Source organism: Mus pahari, chromosome 2 (assembly GCF_900095145.1).
Source record: "Mus pahari chromosome 2, PAHARI_EIJ_v1.1, whole genome shotgun sequence".
Taxonomy (NCBI): domain Eukaryota; kingdom Metazoa; phylum Chordata; class Mammalia; order Rodentia; family Muridae; genus Mus; species Mus pahari.
Genome location: NC_034591.1, coordinates 4942520 through 4956984, shown reverse-complemented (window position 1 = coordinate 4956984; position 14465 = coordinate 4942520). Strand labels below are relative to the sequence as shown.

The 14465-nt window shown below is 40.0% G+C and overlaps 1 protein-coding gene across 2 annotated transcripts in view; it reads right to left on the bottom strand.

Moving 5' to 3' along the window:
* Abcb1 (ATP binding cassette subfamily B member 1) overlaps nt 1-14465 on the bottom strand; it is a 151181-nt gene that overhangs the window by 20559 nt on the left and 116157 nt on the right. For both annotated transcript variants that reach the window (XM_029534937.1, XM_021190179.2), the window contains 6 exons: nt 13765-13941; nt 12932-13078; nt 9615-9722; nt 8615-8692; nt 5155-5238; nt 1498-1701 (listed from right to left, as the gene is read on the bottom strand). In XM_029534937.1, coding sequence (XP_029390797.1) covers nt 1498-1701; nt 5155-5238; nt 8615-8692; nt 9615-9722; nt 12932-13078; nt 13765-13941 — 798 coding nt within the window. The remainder of the gene's footprint in view (nt 1-1497; nt 1702-5154; nt 5239-8614; nt 8693-9614; nt 9723-12931; nt 13079-13764; nt 13942-14465) is intronic.

Genomic DNA, 14465 nt, shown 5'->3' with positions numbered 1-14465 from the left:
GAAGATGGCCTAATTGGCCATCACTGGGAAGAGAGGCCCCTTGGTCTTGCAAACTTTATATGACCCAGCACAAGGGAAGGCCTGGGCCAAGTAGTGGGTGGGTAGAGGACCAGGGGCTGGGGGGGGGAGGTGTGTATAGGGAACTTTCGGGATAGCATTTGAAATGTAAATAAAGAAAATAATAATAAAAAATGTAAAAAAAGATATTGCTTATTATTCTTTTATTTTAACACATTATATCACTATAGAAGTAATAAACTAGCACTGAAGTAGAAAAAAAAGAAAAAGAAAATGAAAAAGAAAATGCATCCATAAGATCCAGCTGCAGACAAGCCTGTAGGGCATTTTCTTAGTTAGTGATTGATAGTGGAGAGCCCAGTCCATTGTGGGTGGGGCCACATCTGGGCTGGTAGTTCTACAAGAAAGCAGGCTGACTGAGCTAACAACCATAGGAAGCAAGCCAGTAAGTTGCACCTTCAGTGGTCTCTGCATTAGCTCCTGCCTCTGGGATCCTTCCCGGTCTTCCCTGAGTGACATAAACCCTTCCCTCCCCAAATTCATGAGTGTTTCATCGAAGCACAGAAACCATTATTAAAACAGGGGGAGGAAAGAGGAAAGAGAAAAGAGGCAGAGGGCTGGATGAGAAGAGAGGATTCTGACAGCAGTGGCCTGAAACAAAGCCCTGAGAAGCAGGTGTCGGTGTGTGAAACTAAGGTGGTTTCCACTTCAAATTCTAATCTTGAGATAAGCATGATAAATGTTGCCCAAATGGTGGCTATTAAAATATTATTACAGTAGCCGAGCAGTGGTGGCACATGCATTTAATCCCAGCACAAGAGAGGCAGAGGCAGGAGTATCTCTCAGTTCAAGGCCAACCTGGTTTACAGAGTCAGTTTCAGGACAGCCAAGGCTATATCTGTCTCGAAAACCAAAAAACAAACAAACAAATAAACAAAAACAAACACAATTTCTGTAGACTGAGGGGATGACTCTGTTGGTAAAGGAGTTGCCTTGCAAGCACACGGAGCCGAGTTTGACCTCTAGTATTCAGGGAAAAACATCTCAGCTATGCTTGGTGGCATGTGCCTGTAATCCTGGTTCTGAAGGTACAGGGATGGTTGGAGAGATCATATCTCAAACAGGGAACAACCATATCTCAAGAGGCATACTGGACCATACCTGAGAAATAAAGCCCAGGGTGTTCTGACCCCCACACAACATGCATGTGCACTTGCACATACATACGTGTGCATCCACAGGAACACACGCGCGCGCGCACGCACACACACACACACACACACACACACACACACACACACACACACACACACACACACACACACACACACACACACACACACACACACACACACACACACACACACACACACACACACACACACCAGCATTGCCAGAACATAGTAACAGAGAGTAAGAAAGCATAACTGGAAAGACTGTTCTTTAACTTAGTGACCAGTCATATTTAGTTTAACTCACCTTCCCGGAACCTTCTAGTTCCTTCTTATCTTTCAGTGCCTGTCCAGACAACATTTTCATTTCAATCACTCCTGCTATCGCAATGATGGGTACGATTGCTATGAGTAAAAGGGTCAGTTGCCAGCCATAGATTAGGGATATGATGATTCCTGTCCCAAGGTTTGCTATGTTCTGGGAAATCACAGCAAGTCTAGACCCTGTAGCCTGAAAAAGAAGAGATGTGGTTCAGAGTCTAAAATACATTCAAGTATATATTTAGGAATAATAACTAATTTTCATGAAAAGCTTCTCACCTATGAAGCAAAAGGAAAGATGCCCTTATACAAAGCTTTTGGTTCCTAAAACAAAGATTTCCCATGATTTATAAGTGTAGAGTAATAACCCAAAGTACAAGTTTGTATTATTTCCATAATCTTTCAAAGATTTATTTTCATAATCTTCTCAAAAAGCCATGCACCAAAGCATGAAGACTAAAGCAAAGCAAATCATAATGTAAGGACCAGGCAATTCTAGTAAGTTGAGGATGGTGGTTATCTAGCCATGAAGCTGTTTATAATTTAAGGAAGATAGGTGTTAATATTCCTGGGCCTATTTGAAACACTTATTTTCTTGGAAAAAAATACAGATTCGAATGTTCTGGAATATGGTTTACAGTAAGCACAGCCTTTGGGCCAAATTCTGAAGGATTCATGACACATGGTTTTCACTCCTTTTCAATGATTCCCAGCTCAAAACCAGCAGTTAATCTAGTCAGTGTAGCACACCATGCAGAGCAGTCCGCATCACTACTTGGTTACTCTAGTACCACATACAATCTTGCATCCCTATTCTGGCCTCCAGACCCAACTTCTCTGCAAGTAGCACACAACCTTTATCAGTCCTACTTTTTTTCCACTTGAGCAAGACTGGCTGGTCTCAGTAAAGATTACAATGTGTACTCTAGGCTGGCCAGTAACCATCTCTGTCACTTCCGACAAATCTCTCCCAACTCCAAAACTGAGCGGATTTATTAATTACTAATCAAAGTGTCTTCTCTATCCTGAATCTTAGCACGATCGAAGTTTCCCCACGTCGTTTAATAGCTAGCTGACATCATTGGTAGACTAGGACTTAGTAGGAGAAAGCACTACACCTCCCAGAAGCCTTTAAGCACGTTGAGCATAAGTAAGAGAACTGAAACGGGTGAAAACGATAGGAGGAATGCGACAGTGCAGCTGTTGCTTTTGGTGTAATCACCAAACTTACAACAAAGTGACTCTTTGCTAAACTGGGCACCTGGCATAGGTTGAAGGGTACAGGGTGTGAAAAGCCCTGTATGCACATTTCGTGTGAACGTGAGAGGAAGTAGCTTAGAGGGATGCTGCCTCACAGGGATGCTCCTTTTGTCAGCATCTACAATCCACTGAGGGACAGAAGCACTCGGCACACCTCCGATGGACACAGCAGAGACAGGGCCCTGGCTTGTAAGCTTTTAGGCATATGGAGGTCTTGTTCTGGACCACAAAATATCTTTAAGATAGTTCTACAGATGATAAATTCCTTGATGTTTGGCTCTTTTCCATTTTGCAAAAAGTCTTTCAATGACGTCTTCATCTGTGGTCTTTCTCTTTTCCCCTGTCTCTGAAGACCACAGCCATCAGGCTTTCTTTCCCACCACACTTGACAGTCCACGGGACAACCATTAGTGCACAGGACACCACTCTTCTGTGTCTTGAACCCCCAGTTCTCTCTGCTATCACATGTCTAGCTGGTCATCTAATGTGGGCATCATGACTAATTAAGTCACACACAGAGCTCTCAATTCTTCTCCAGGCCTCATTCTCTAATAGGATTACAATTTCATTAAAGAACAACTCCATTTTTTCAATTTGTGTAGGCCGAACATTATACTCAACAATCTTACCTCTCAAATCCACCTTCTAATCTCGTCAGCAAACCCTGTGGACTACACCTTTAAAGTGTATCCAGAATCAGTATGTTTTGTTGCTTTTAGTATGACCCCTCTAGGAGTCCTCTCCTAGACTATTGTAATAGATTTTTCTACCTCAACTTTACTCCTCTTTGCTGTTACTCACATAAGAGCCGCACAGCTCCCACTTTAAAAACTTACCAATGAGTTCCTATCCAATTCCTAATATGATGCTGACCACAAAATATGACATCCTTTCATCACTTCATCTAGTGTTTTTATCCACTTTGCTATGAGATATATGCATGGCCTAACCTCATGTTCTTTATACTTGTTCTGATTAGAACACTCCTGTACAGGCATACTTCAGTCCTCATGCTTATATCACATAATTGGAGCTTTTCTTCCATAAACAAGGCAGCCTTTGGTCCCACCACCTCCCTCCAACCCCCACCCAGTTACCTTTTGACAATATGACCTGTTATGTAGATTTTAGGAGAGCAAAACAATTGTTTGTCTGAGGAAGTTAAAAACTACTTTATCCAGTGTCCATTTTGCTCTCTTAAGTTTTATATGCTTGCATCTGTATCATGTGTCTTGTTATATGTTTGCTTTAAGCAGAGAACCACATGAAAGAGGAACTCATAAGAATTATGCTGTAGTTTCACAGTTCTGTGTACATTCAAATCTGTAACTTTACTTATCACAGGTCCCATTTACTAAACAGTGGAGGGTGTATAATATATATAATATAATATAATATAATATAATTAATATAATATAATATAGGAAGACTGAAGCATAAGGAAGGCAGGACTCAAGACAGAATCACACAAAAGTGACCATGTGCCATTCAAGTTCAGCATCATGTAGACTTTTGCCATAAAGAAGACTGGGGAAGAAACTGTCACTTCATCTAAAAAGTCAAAGCCTAATAACTCAACTGTTTATATCAACTAGGGATTCAGGTAACAGCATATTTTCGGTTTTATAGTTTAGCAATGTGTCTTTCTGCCCGAGCTACAGTTTTAAAGTGCTTTTCATTCTCTTTAGTGTAATTTTAAGAACATTTTCTTTGCTTCTTACTGAACTGTAAAGTCCATTAAGTTTTAGGTAACAACTATGGTATCCTTTTTTTCTCCTAACATCAATTATAAATATTAACTGAACATTGAAAACAGAGTGGCATAGCAAACACAAGGAAATTTATAGCTATATTTATGTTATATGATATGTAATCTTTGAATTTTAACATATTTGCTGTCAAGAATTCAATACTTTAGTGGAGTAGAATGTGGTGGTGTGAATGGGAAATGTCCCCCAAAGGCTCAGGCATTTGGGTCCTTGGTCCCAGCTGGTAACACTGTTCAGAGAGGTCCCAGGAGGTACAGCCTTGCTGGAGGAAGTATGTCACTGAGGTGGGCTTTGAGAGTTTAAAGCCTCCTCCTGCTTCTACTACTCCTTCTCTGCATTGTGCCTGCTGTTGAAGATGCGATGCCTCAGGTTCCTGTTCCTACTGCCACACCTCTCTCTGTCATAGTACTCTTTTCCCTCTAGAACTTTAAATCCAAATTACCTCTTCCTTTAATAAGTGGCTTTGGGTTATAGTGTTTTATCACAGCAATAGAAAAAAATAATTAACACAGACAGCTTCAAAATAGTGACCATTAACACAAGTTATCAGGAAGTCAGTCATATAAGCCTAAAACAGAAGGGATATGAACAGCCACAGAAAAGGAAGCACATACCCCTTTCACTTGAGCAGCATCGTTGGCAAGCCTGGTGGTCAGTGCTCCTGTGGTGTTTTTAGGGTCATCAAACCAGCTCACATCCTGTGGCACAAAGGGATTTGTTATCTTAAAGTCCTAGTCATGAGACCTTAGCTCCAGGAGGAGGGTGGCAGAGACACTTTTGTCTAGCACTCACATCCTCTGCGTTTAGTTTTCAGACAGGAAAGGGACTTAAAACACAAACAAAAATAGATGATTTCCTCCATCTTCATCTCAACTTTGTTTAAAGCAAGATTCTAAGTGTTGAACAGGGAACACTGACAATGGAGTTGCTGATGTCTTCAAGACTTCTAGAGCCAGAGGCACAGGGAAGGGAGCAGGAACCAAATCAGAAAGTAATAATGTGATGGGGGCAGGGCAGGCGGGGTGAGAAGTGCAGGGCGAGAAAGATAGGATGCTGGGAAACGTGTTGTTGTCCAGAGTAGAGAAGAGACAAGGGAGTCCTTCCAAGGCAGCATATGAGCAGAAACCAAAATGAAGGAAGGAAAATGAAGGAAAGAACCTAAGAGGAGAAAGACACCATGCCTGCAAAGGGCCTGAGGCCAACACACTTGATCCACTCACACAGAAGTTAAAAAGCTTTACACCCTGTAGGAATTCTATTTGTCATACTGGGGTTCCCCTGAGCCTTTTCTCCTCAACTTTAATGCAGTTTCCCACAGTGCCCTGAAGATGACCTCTGTGATGTCGGTGGGGGAGGTTTCCCAGGCATGGCCTCTGGCATCTGTAAAGACTGTATATAGACTTTCCCCTGAAGGATCCAGGCTGTCTCTGGATTGGGGGGTGGATGGAGGAACTGAATCTAGCTAGGAGGCTGATGCAACATTAAACAAACTGAGGAGTCATGGAGGTTTGTGTCTGAACAACTGTAGAGAGAGAGAGTAGGTATGGGGTAAGTCTGTTGGGGATAGAAAAAGAAAAAGCTCAAGTTTGGAAATATTGAAGTGTGAAAAATTTATTAATATCAGAAGAGAAGAGATAAACCAGCAGATAGTTGATTCTAGTTAGGGCAGAATAATAAACTGATTTAAAAACAAAAAATCTTGATTAAAATGCACATACAGCATCATAAGGGATCTTATTAGTAAAATGTATTCTGTGTTCATATTTTACACTTATTAGTGACAGGCTGTTTGTGTATGGATGCATGAACTTCCCATGGCACATGTATGGAGGTCAGAGAAGGATTTGTATGAGTTGGGGTTCTGTCCTTCCACTTTGTGGGCTCTGGAGATCAAATTCAGGTCACACACCTTAATGGCTAAGCTAGCTCACATCCTCATATATTTCAAAAGAAACATACTGTGATTTTTAATTATGAATTTATGCCTGTCACAAATAACTTCAGTTTTTCTCCTGAGAGGCTCTGCCAGTGGATGCTCACAGCCATCCATTGGACTGAGCACAGGGTCCCCAGTGAAGGAGCTAGAGAAAGGACCCAAGGAGCTGAAGGGATTTGCATCTCCATAGGAGGAACAACAATATGAACTAACCAGTACCCCCAGAGCTCCCAGGGACTAAACCACCAACCAAAGAGTACACAGGGAGGGACCCATGACTCCATCTGTATATGTAGCAGAGGATGGCCTTGTGGGACATCAATGAGAGGAGAGGCCCTTGGCCTTGTGAAGGCTCAATGCCCCAGTGTAGGGGAATGCCAGGACAGGGAAGCAGGAGTTGGGTGGGTTAGTGATCAGGGGGAGGGAGGATGGGATGGGGGTTTTCAGAGGGGAAATGAAGAAAGGGAATAAAATTTGAAATGTAAATAAAGAAAATATCTAATAAATAAATTAAAAAGGGAAAAAATAACTTTAGTTTCTAGGACATGAATTGATAATTTGTATTAACAAAGCAATTATTTTTTTTATTTTGAAAGGCTAGAAAGTAAAGGCCTATAACCTATTATAGTCTATATAATTGACTTTTTAGTAAGTACTAGGTACTTAAGTGTTCCTCCACTGGAACGTGACACCCTTGAAGACAGAGGCCATTCATATTTGAACACATTGCAAAAGTTAGTACTATATAAACAGTGGCTTTTGTATGCCTTTTTTACTGAGCAGTTTGTACTACTGTTCATGCTTAACTATCATCCATTCAGCTCTCAAAGTATAATGGACCTGGTAGTTGGCCTGGAGGCTGATGGGTAATAGGGATTTCAGTGCTGTACCAAGGCCAACTATGAGATTGTTTAAGTAGAATCTAGGTTATAAATATGGCTTACAAGCTTGTAATCCCAAAACGTTAGGAGATAGAGTTCAATATTATGCTCAGCTACACTGCAAGTTTGAGGTAAACTTAGGTACAAATGACCCTATCTTAAAAACAGCAAGATGGATGTGTCTTGACAGGAGAGTCCAAGAAGAGGGACCTCCCCCCAAAAATAGTGCCCTCTCACCCATCAGGTTCTGTTTTAACTGTGACTATCATTAGCTAGCTATTTCTATAAACACATAAGTGGTTGTAGGCGGCATGGAAAGGATTGTCTTCTGGAAATTTGGACATGAGAAACTGGTATTTCTCACTTTTTTTTTTTTTTTTTGGTTTGGTTTGGTTTGGTTTTTCATTTGTTTGTTTGTTTGTTTTTTCCAGTGTTGGGGATTGAATTTGTGCCCTATGAATTCTAGACTTTACCTCTGTGTTACATCTGAGCTTTGTTGGACAGCTTCTGGACATATCCAACTTATAGACCAAGAGTCTCATGTATCGTAGGATGCTATTAAGGTGGCCCAATATGTTTGTAAATAACAATATCACATTGTAATGTAAAAAAGTTGGACACCTCTGCTAGTAATTTTAACAGGGAATTTAAATGTTCATAATTGCTAAAGATTCTCACTTTGAATGGAACTCTGCTAACAATATTGTCAGTGATTCAGGACCAGAATATACAGAATGTCACAGGCACTCACATTAAGTCATGACGACTAATACCACTGTAACTTGGGTTACTAGTTTAGTCTTGCTTCAGCAAAGGATCTTGACAGTGAGAAATGGGGCCATGAAAAGGAATCTGAATTTGGGCAAGAAGAGTACAAAAGATCTCCAGGCACACAGAATTATGACAGAATGTTCTAAGTACACCGGAGAAAGAGGCAACAGAGGGCCCAGGGGCATAGCAGGTTCCTTCTAACACTTCTCAACCTTTGGGATAAGATAAAGGTTCCATCATCTCTCACTGCTGAGATAAAAAGCCCAGTGCACAATCATCAGGAGACATATTTGTTTCAACACAGTCTAGTTCCTCATACCAACCTGCAGTAAATAGTCAGCAGGACCTGATGTAAATGGAGACCGAGGGTGACCAACGAAAGATCTCAATCTAAGCACCCTACCACCTGAATGCCTACAATCTGTGTCCACAGAACACAAAAGAGGAACCACACTCACCCCAGGGTACAACCCTCAATAGACATACCTGTCTCAGCATGGATTTGAAAACCATGTATCGGAGTCGCTTGGTGAGGATCTCTCCAGCTTTGCCAAATGTGAAGCCCTGAGAAGAAAAAGAGCACATCACACAGAAGACTGGGCAGGGACCAAAACACCAATTACTCAGTGTGAATCAAGGCCTGTGAGAGTCCTGAGCAGGAGGGGACTCACAGTCCGAGCTCCTGCCCTCCCTGAGCTCCCTGCCTGTTTCTCAGATGACCAGTTGGGCATTCTACAGTTTCCAGCACTGGGCTGTGTTTACACAGGGGAAGTAGTGGATCCACTGACTTCTTCATGTGGGTGGGCAGTCCTGGCTGACTCAGACTTGGCACCAAAGCTAGACTGTGACTGAACTGTCTTCACTCCCTCTGCTTCACCATCCCAACTGTCAAAGCAGGAGTGACCAGCTACAGACTGCCTCCCCTTCCAATCTCCTCCAGATTCTCATGGAGCAACTGTACATTTTCAAATACCTGTGACACTCTTACAGGCAGATAGTGTCTCATTTATTGTATCAAGGTCAAGTTCTACAATGAGTCTTTTAATTATTTAGAGAAGAAACATCTTTTTCTTTTGTTTTGTTTTGTATTCCTAGCATGTTAAGATGTGACCTGTTGTGGAGTTTCATTTATTTATTTGTTTGTTTGCTTTTTTTTTCTTTTTTCTTTTTTTGGAAAATAGGAAGATACTTCTCCGACTAACAGAAAGTATACCCAAACTGATATCCAGGGCTTACCATAAAGCCCGTACTTTAGTTCCTGCCTTCCATCTCTATACTACCCAGAGCAATCTGTTCAATGTTATTGCATCACTGTTTCCATTTATGGCATGGTTGGTTGGGTCAGAGAGGATGAGGATAGAGTCAGGGGATTAAAAACAGTCCAGCTCTCATTGGCCATGGTATAGGAGGAATGATTTCACGAGAAAGAACAGTACATATGTTTATAAATCTACTTGAGATAATGAAGTAAAAATAAATCATTTACCTGAAGAAAAAATGTAATGAAAGAAATGATCCCAAGGATCAGAAACAATAAAGAAAACAAGTTGCTGTTCTCCCGCTGGGTTTCAGGGGTGTCACCATTTGTAAAAACCTATGGAAAAAAAAATATTTGAAGGGTTGTTAGTTCAAACACTGAAAAAGCATTCCAAATATTCCCTGGATCACACATGACAGTTTAGTGATTGGAAGAGAATTTCTACACTGGAACAGAGTTGGTTTCTGGAATAAAGGCAGGTTTCAAGGCATCTACATTTTGCCTTTGTTGGGTGAGGTATAATCTGTCATTCACAAATTCATCTAAATGCTCTCCTTTGACTTTCTTGGTAACAGAGTGTATCATAAGTCATTTCTTTGTATATATCTATCAGAGGTGAGCACATGTGTATGGAGGTCAGAGGTCAAGCTAGTGTGTGGTTGCTTAGAATTCTACTGTGTTTTAGATTAACTTATTTTATTTTTATGTGTATAAGGTTTTGCCTGCGTGTATGTATGTGTACCATCAGTGTGCCTGGTTCCCATGGAAGGCAGAAGAGGGTTCAGATCCCTTGGAACTGGAGTTACAGGTGATTGTGTGTGAACCACCAGATGGGCCCTGGAACTGTGGGTCCCTTGAAAGAGTGGAAATTGCTGGCCCGTCCACCTTGTTTTGTAAGATGCCATTTCTCATCAGACCAGGACTAGCCAATTAGGCTAGAATGACAGGCCAGTGAGCCTGGGGATCCTCTTCTCTCTGCCTTCCCCAGCGCTGGGATTACAAATGTACATCAGCACACCTGGCTTTTTTCCATTGGTGTTGGGGATCAAGCAAGTCTGCTTGTATAGCAAGCATTGTACTGAGCCATCTCTACAGCCCCAACTCAACGATGTGGCCACTTTAAAGTACTTCAAAAGAGAGTATGTTTATGCATTTTGGCTGATGAGAAGAGACGTCATTCATTCAACCTCTCAGAAAGGTACCTTCGCCAGTATATCCTGTAGAGTTATAGTCAGAAAGTCAGATGGCAGTGAGAGCCAACTGATGCCTCACATAGAAACCTTTCCAGAAATGGTTAGAAGTGCTAAAAAAAAGATGTTTGGAACTGAAAAAACTTTTAGCATGCTCACTCAATAGGGAAAGAAAACCACACCTTTCTCCTTCTACAGGCTAAATCTGTTTTTCAAAAGAGACACATTCCTAAACCAACCCAGAAAACTTTACCTTTCATAAAAAAGGAAAAAGTTTTCAGAAGACATTAGCTTAATTCTTCTTGATTAGTGATTTCAACATTGCATTGTATTCTAAGCGAGACTGAATGGACATTCACATATGCTGATTCTTCTGTCTTGGGGTGGCTATTATATTATTTTCACACAGAGAAAGGAAAGCAGAGAACTATATTAACCTACTCAAGAAATCCAGGAAGGGATGAGCCAAGGACAGAACCCAAGCCCTCAGACCCAGAGTCCAGTATCTGCAACAATGCAGAAGGGTGCCTGCCTACCTACTCTCTTAGTGTTCTAATGTGCTAGCCACAAATCACCAGATGTATCTCTGCAGAAAGAATAAGGAAAACCTAAGTGGCATTGTTGATTATTTTTTGTAAAAAAAAAAAAAAAAAAAAAAAAAAAAAAAAAAAAAAAAAGAAAGAAAGAAAGAAAAAAGAAAACAAAAAGGCAAAAGCCATTTCTAATTTAATCACCTTTATCAGCAACAGAAGCCACATGGCCAGAAAAGCTTAAAATATTTGTTCTTCTTACACTTTACATGACATGTTTGCCAGCCCATGTTCTACAATGTATTCCATATCAGATACTTTCATATCATTTCAAAACATATCAGATGTTTTCCTTCTTTGTGATATTTTCATAGCATATAAAAATTTCTTACACAAATTGAGCACAGAAAAATTCTTGAATGACATATTAAACATGAGGCAAATAGGCCTAACAAGGCCTATAGGCATATAAGTCAATTAGAGGACACGTGACTTTGGTTGTACAATGGGCAGTGTTTGGTTTATGCTTCTTATGGTGATCAATTTCTTTCTGCAAAAGATTTTTAGCAGTAAGGCAAATATGTCCTCAGTATGATGTCTCATGGTTTACATTTGTCACTAAAACAAGGACATGACTGCTTAGCAGGAGACCCAGAATATCTGCCTCCATCTTCAGGGAGCTTATTATAGTTTGCATATGAAATCTCCCCCACAAAAGGCTCATTTGGGGATTTTAATTCCTCAGCTGATAGATCTAGTCGTTGACCAGTGCCCAGGCCTCATCAATGGATGGATTTATTCTATATGCATCATAGATGTGGCCTTGTTAGAGAACATAGGTCACATCACAGTGAGGGAAGGAGTCTTGAAAGGCTATGCTTTATTTCTTGTTCATTCCTGTGTTTCTTTTGTTCCCTGGATGCCATGAAAAGGGCCACTTCTGCCACATGCTCCTACAACCATGATGTGGTACCTCAGGCTCACAACAATGGATCTAGCTCATCTTAGACTGGAACCTAGAAAACTATAGCCAAATTTCTGCCTGGGATACAACGCAAGTTCAAGACCAACCTGGGTAACTTAGCAAGACCTTTTCATCAAATAAAAATAATAAAGGGTAAGGGGTGTGCTCAGTAATGCTGCACCTGTCTAAAACATGTGAGAACATGGGTTCAGTCCTGTAGCATGAAGAGAGACAAAAACCCGTCAAGTGTTGTCACAGTGATAGAAAGCTAATAAGTACAGAGTTGCTTTCTTCTGTTTGGGTCTTAGGAAGTGAGGGGAGTATGTGGGTCTGCTCACAAGCTGGTCAGTGTGTATGCTACACATCAGATCACTGTCAACCCAGTCAGGCAAACATAAAAGTGTCCCTGTGCAGGTCAATTAGGTAACAGTTCATAACTTTGTCTCAGGCCAGTATGAAAGACTGAGTTTCCCAGTTCTATTGACTATGTCAGTGAGTGGTTACCCAGAGCCCTAGGATAAAAACCATTAGGGACCTAGATAGAAACTAACTCAATGTCTGAAGACAGCTACAGTGTACTTACATATAATAAATAAATAAATCTTTAAAAAAAAAAAAAGATACTTGCAAAATTGTCCTCCTTATAAACCAAACTTCGATGATATTTTCAAGCAAGCTTGTTTCATGTGAAGGGAAATAGTCACCTCTCTCTCTCTCTCTCTCTCTCTCTCTCTCTCTCTCTCTCTCACACACACACACACACACACACACACACACACACACACACACAAACTTAAGATAGTTCATTCATTTTCTAGTTAAGACTCACAAGTAAATGTAAAAATGGATGTCATCACTTACCCCTACAACTTTTGAAAATATTACGGAGAACGCTGGTTGCAAGCCTCCATTTATTATGGCACAAATTATACCAACCACAAAATAAGGCCATTCAGTTGAATTCAACTTCAGGATCCGCCAAAAGGAAGCTGGAGGTACATCTTCATCCTAGAAAACATATATGTCACAACAGGAGAGGTTTCTTTTCTTTTCTTTTTATCATTGATTTTACTTTGCAGAGTTCTTTCACAGGCACAAAGTTCTCTTGTGTTGCTGAGGCAGGTTCTCATTTATTTCAGACTGGCTTCAAACAAATTGTGTCTTGAATATCTAATCTATCTGCTTTCACCATCCAAGTGGTGTGCTTACAAGAGGGTTACAAATTTTTAAATTAAATATTTGTCCTATTTTTATTTCTTATTAGTTGATAGATTGCTGGATTCAAATATGATAATGATACATTGATAATACCTCTTTAGTTTTAAAAAAATAAATGATAATTCCACAAATATTTAATTCTTACCATTAATTCTTGGCATGTTAATTCTTCAACAGATGACAAGAATATTGACCAATAAGGAGAATTGGAATAGAAATATTAACACTTAAAGACCTACTGTAGCATCTTTATATTCTAAGTTCTATTTCTAAATATCTTTGTATTAATTCTTATTCTTAAACCTAAACTGACTACAGAACCTTGCCATTTTGTTTTCTGGAACACTCTGGAGAACAGGAAAAAAAGGATTATAGAAAATGCATCATAGTTCCCACTTCTTCTTCAGCCTAGCCACACTCAGGTAGGAGAGGCTCACAGGAGGATGGAGAACATAGTATCACATCTTTGTCCATACCAGGGCCTCTTTGGTACTAAGCTTCCTGTCTTGGTCATGTGGTCCATGGATGCTTTTGCGAGTTGATCTCCTTCTTATTAGACTGGATCCTGAATCTTTTGAAGACATGTCTAAATTATCAATTTCATCCTTAGATTCACAAGCTTCATTTCCTAACTCAATTTCATTTCCCGCTGTCTAAAATAAATAAGAAATAAAAATAGTTTAAGATCAAATAATGGAAATTAATCATTGAAAACAAGTATCAAGAAAAATACTGAATTACTTAAATCAAAGAAAGGGGTGAAATTAAAACTATTCCTTCTTGTGTCATATGTTGGGAAGAAAAAAAACTAAATATTAAGGATTCTTTGTGAACACGCTGAAATAAAACAATATCCCTTCTGTTTATCTTCTCTAGTAGTCTCTGGGGAGTATGTGGCTTAACCAAATTTGCTTTTTAACCAGTGTGTGAATAGCAAATTAAGAGATTGAAATGTTTTAGATTTGCAATGAAGTGTGATTATTTTATTTGTTTTTTTTTGTACTAAGCCTTCAGAATTTGTTGTATATTTTCATCGTTCAATGTTCATTATCATGCATAGCTCATAACTATTATGATGAATAGGTCGCTTAAATTTTTCCATTTTTCCTCAGTTATCCTTCTTTGGTTCTTTTCTTTAAAAAAAAGAAGGAAGCAAGGAAGGAAGGAAGGAAGGGAG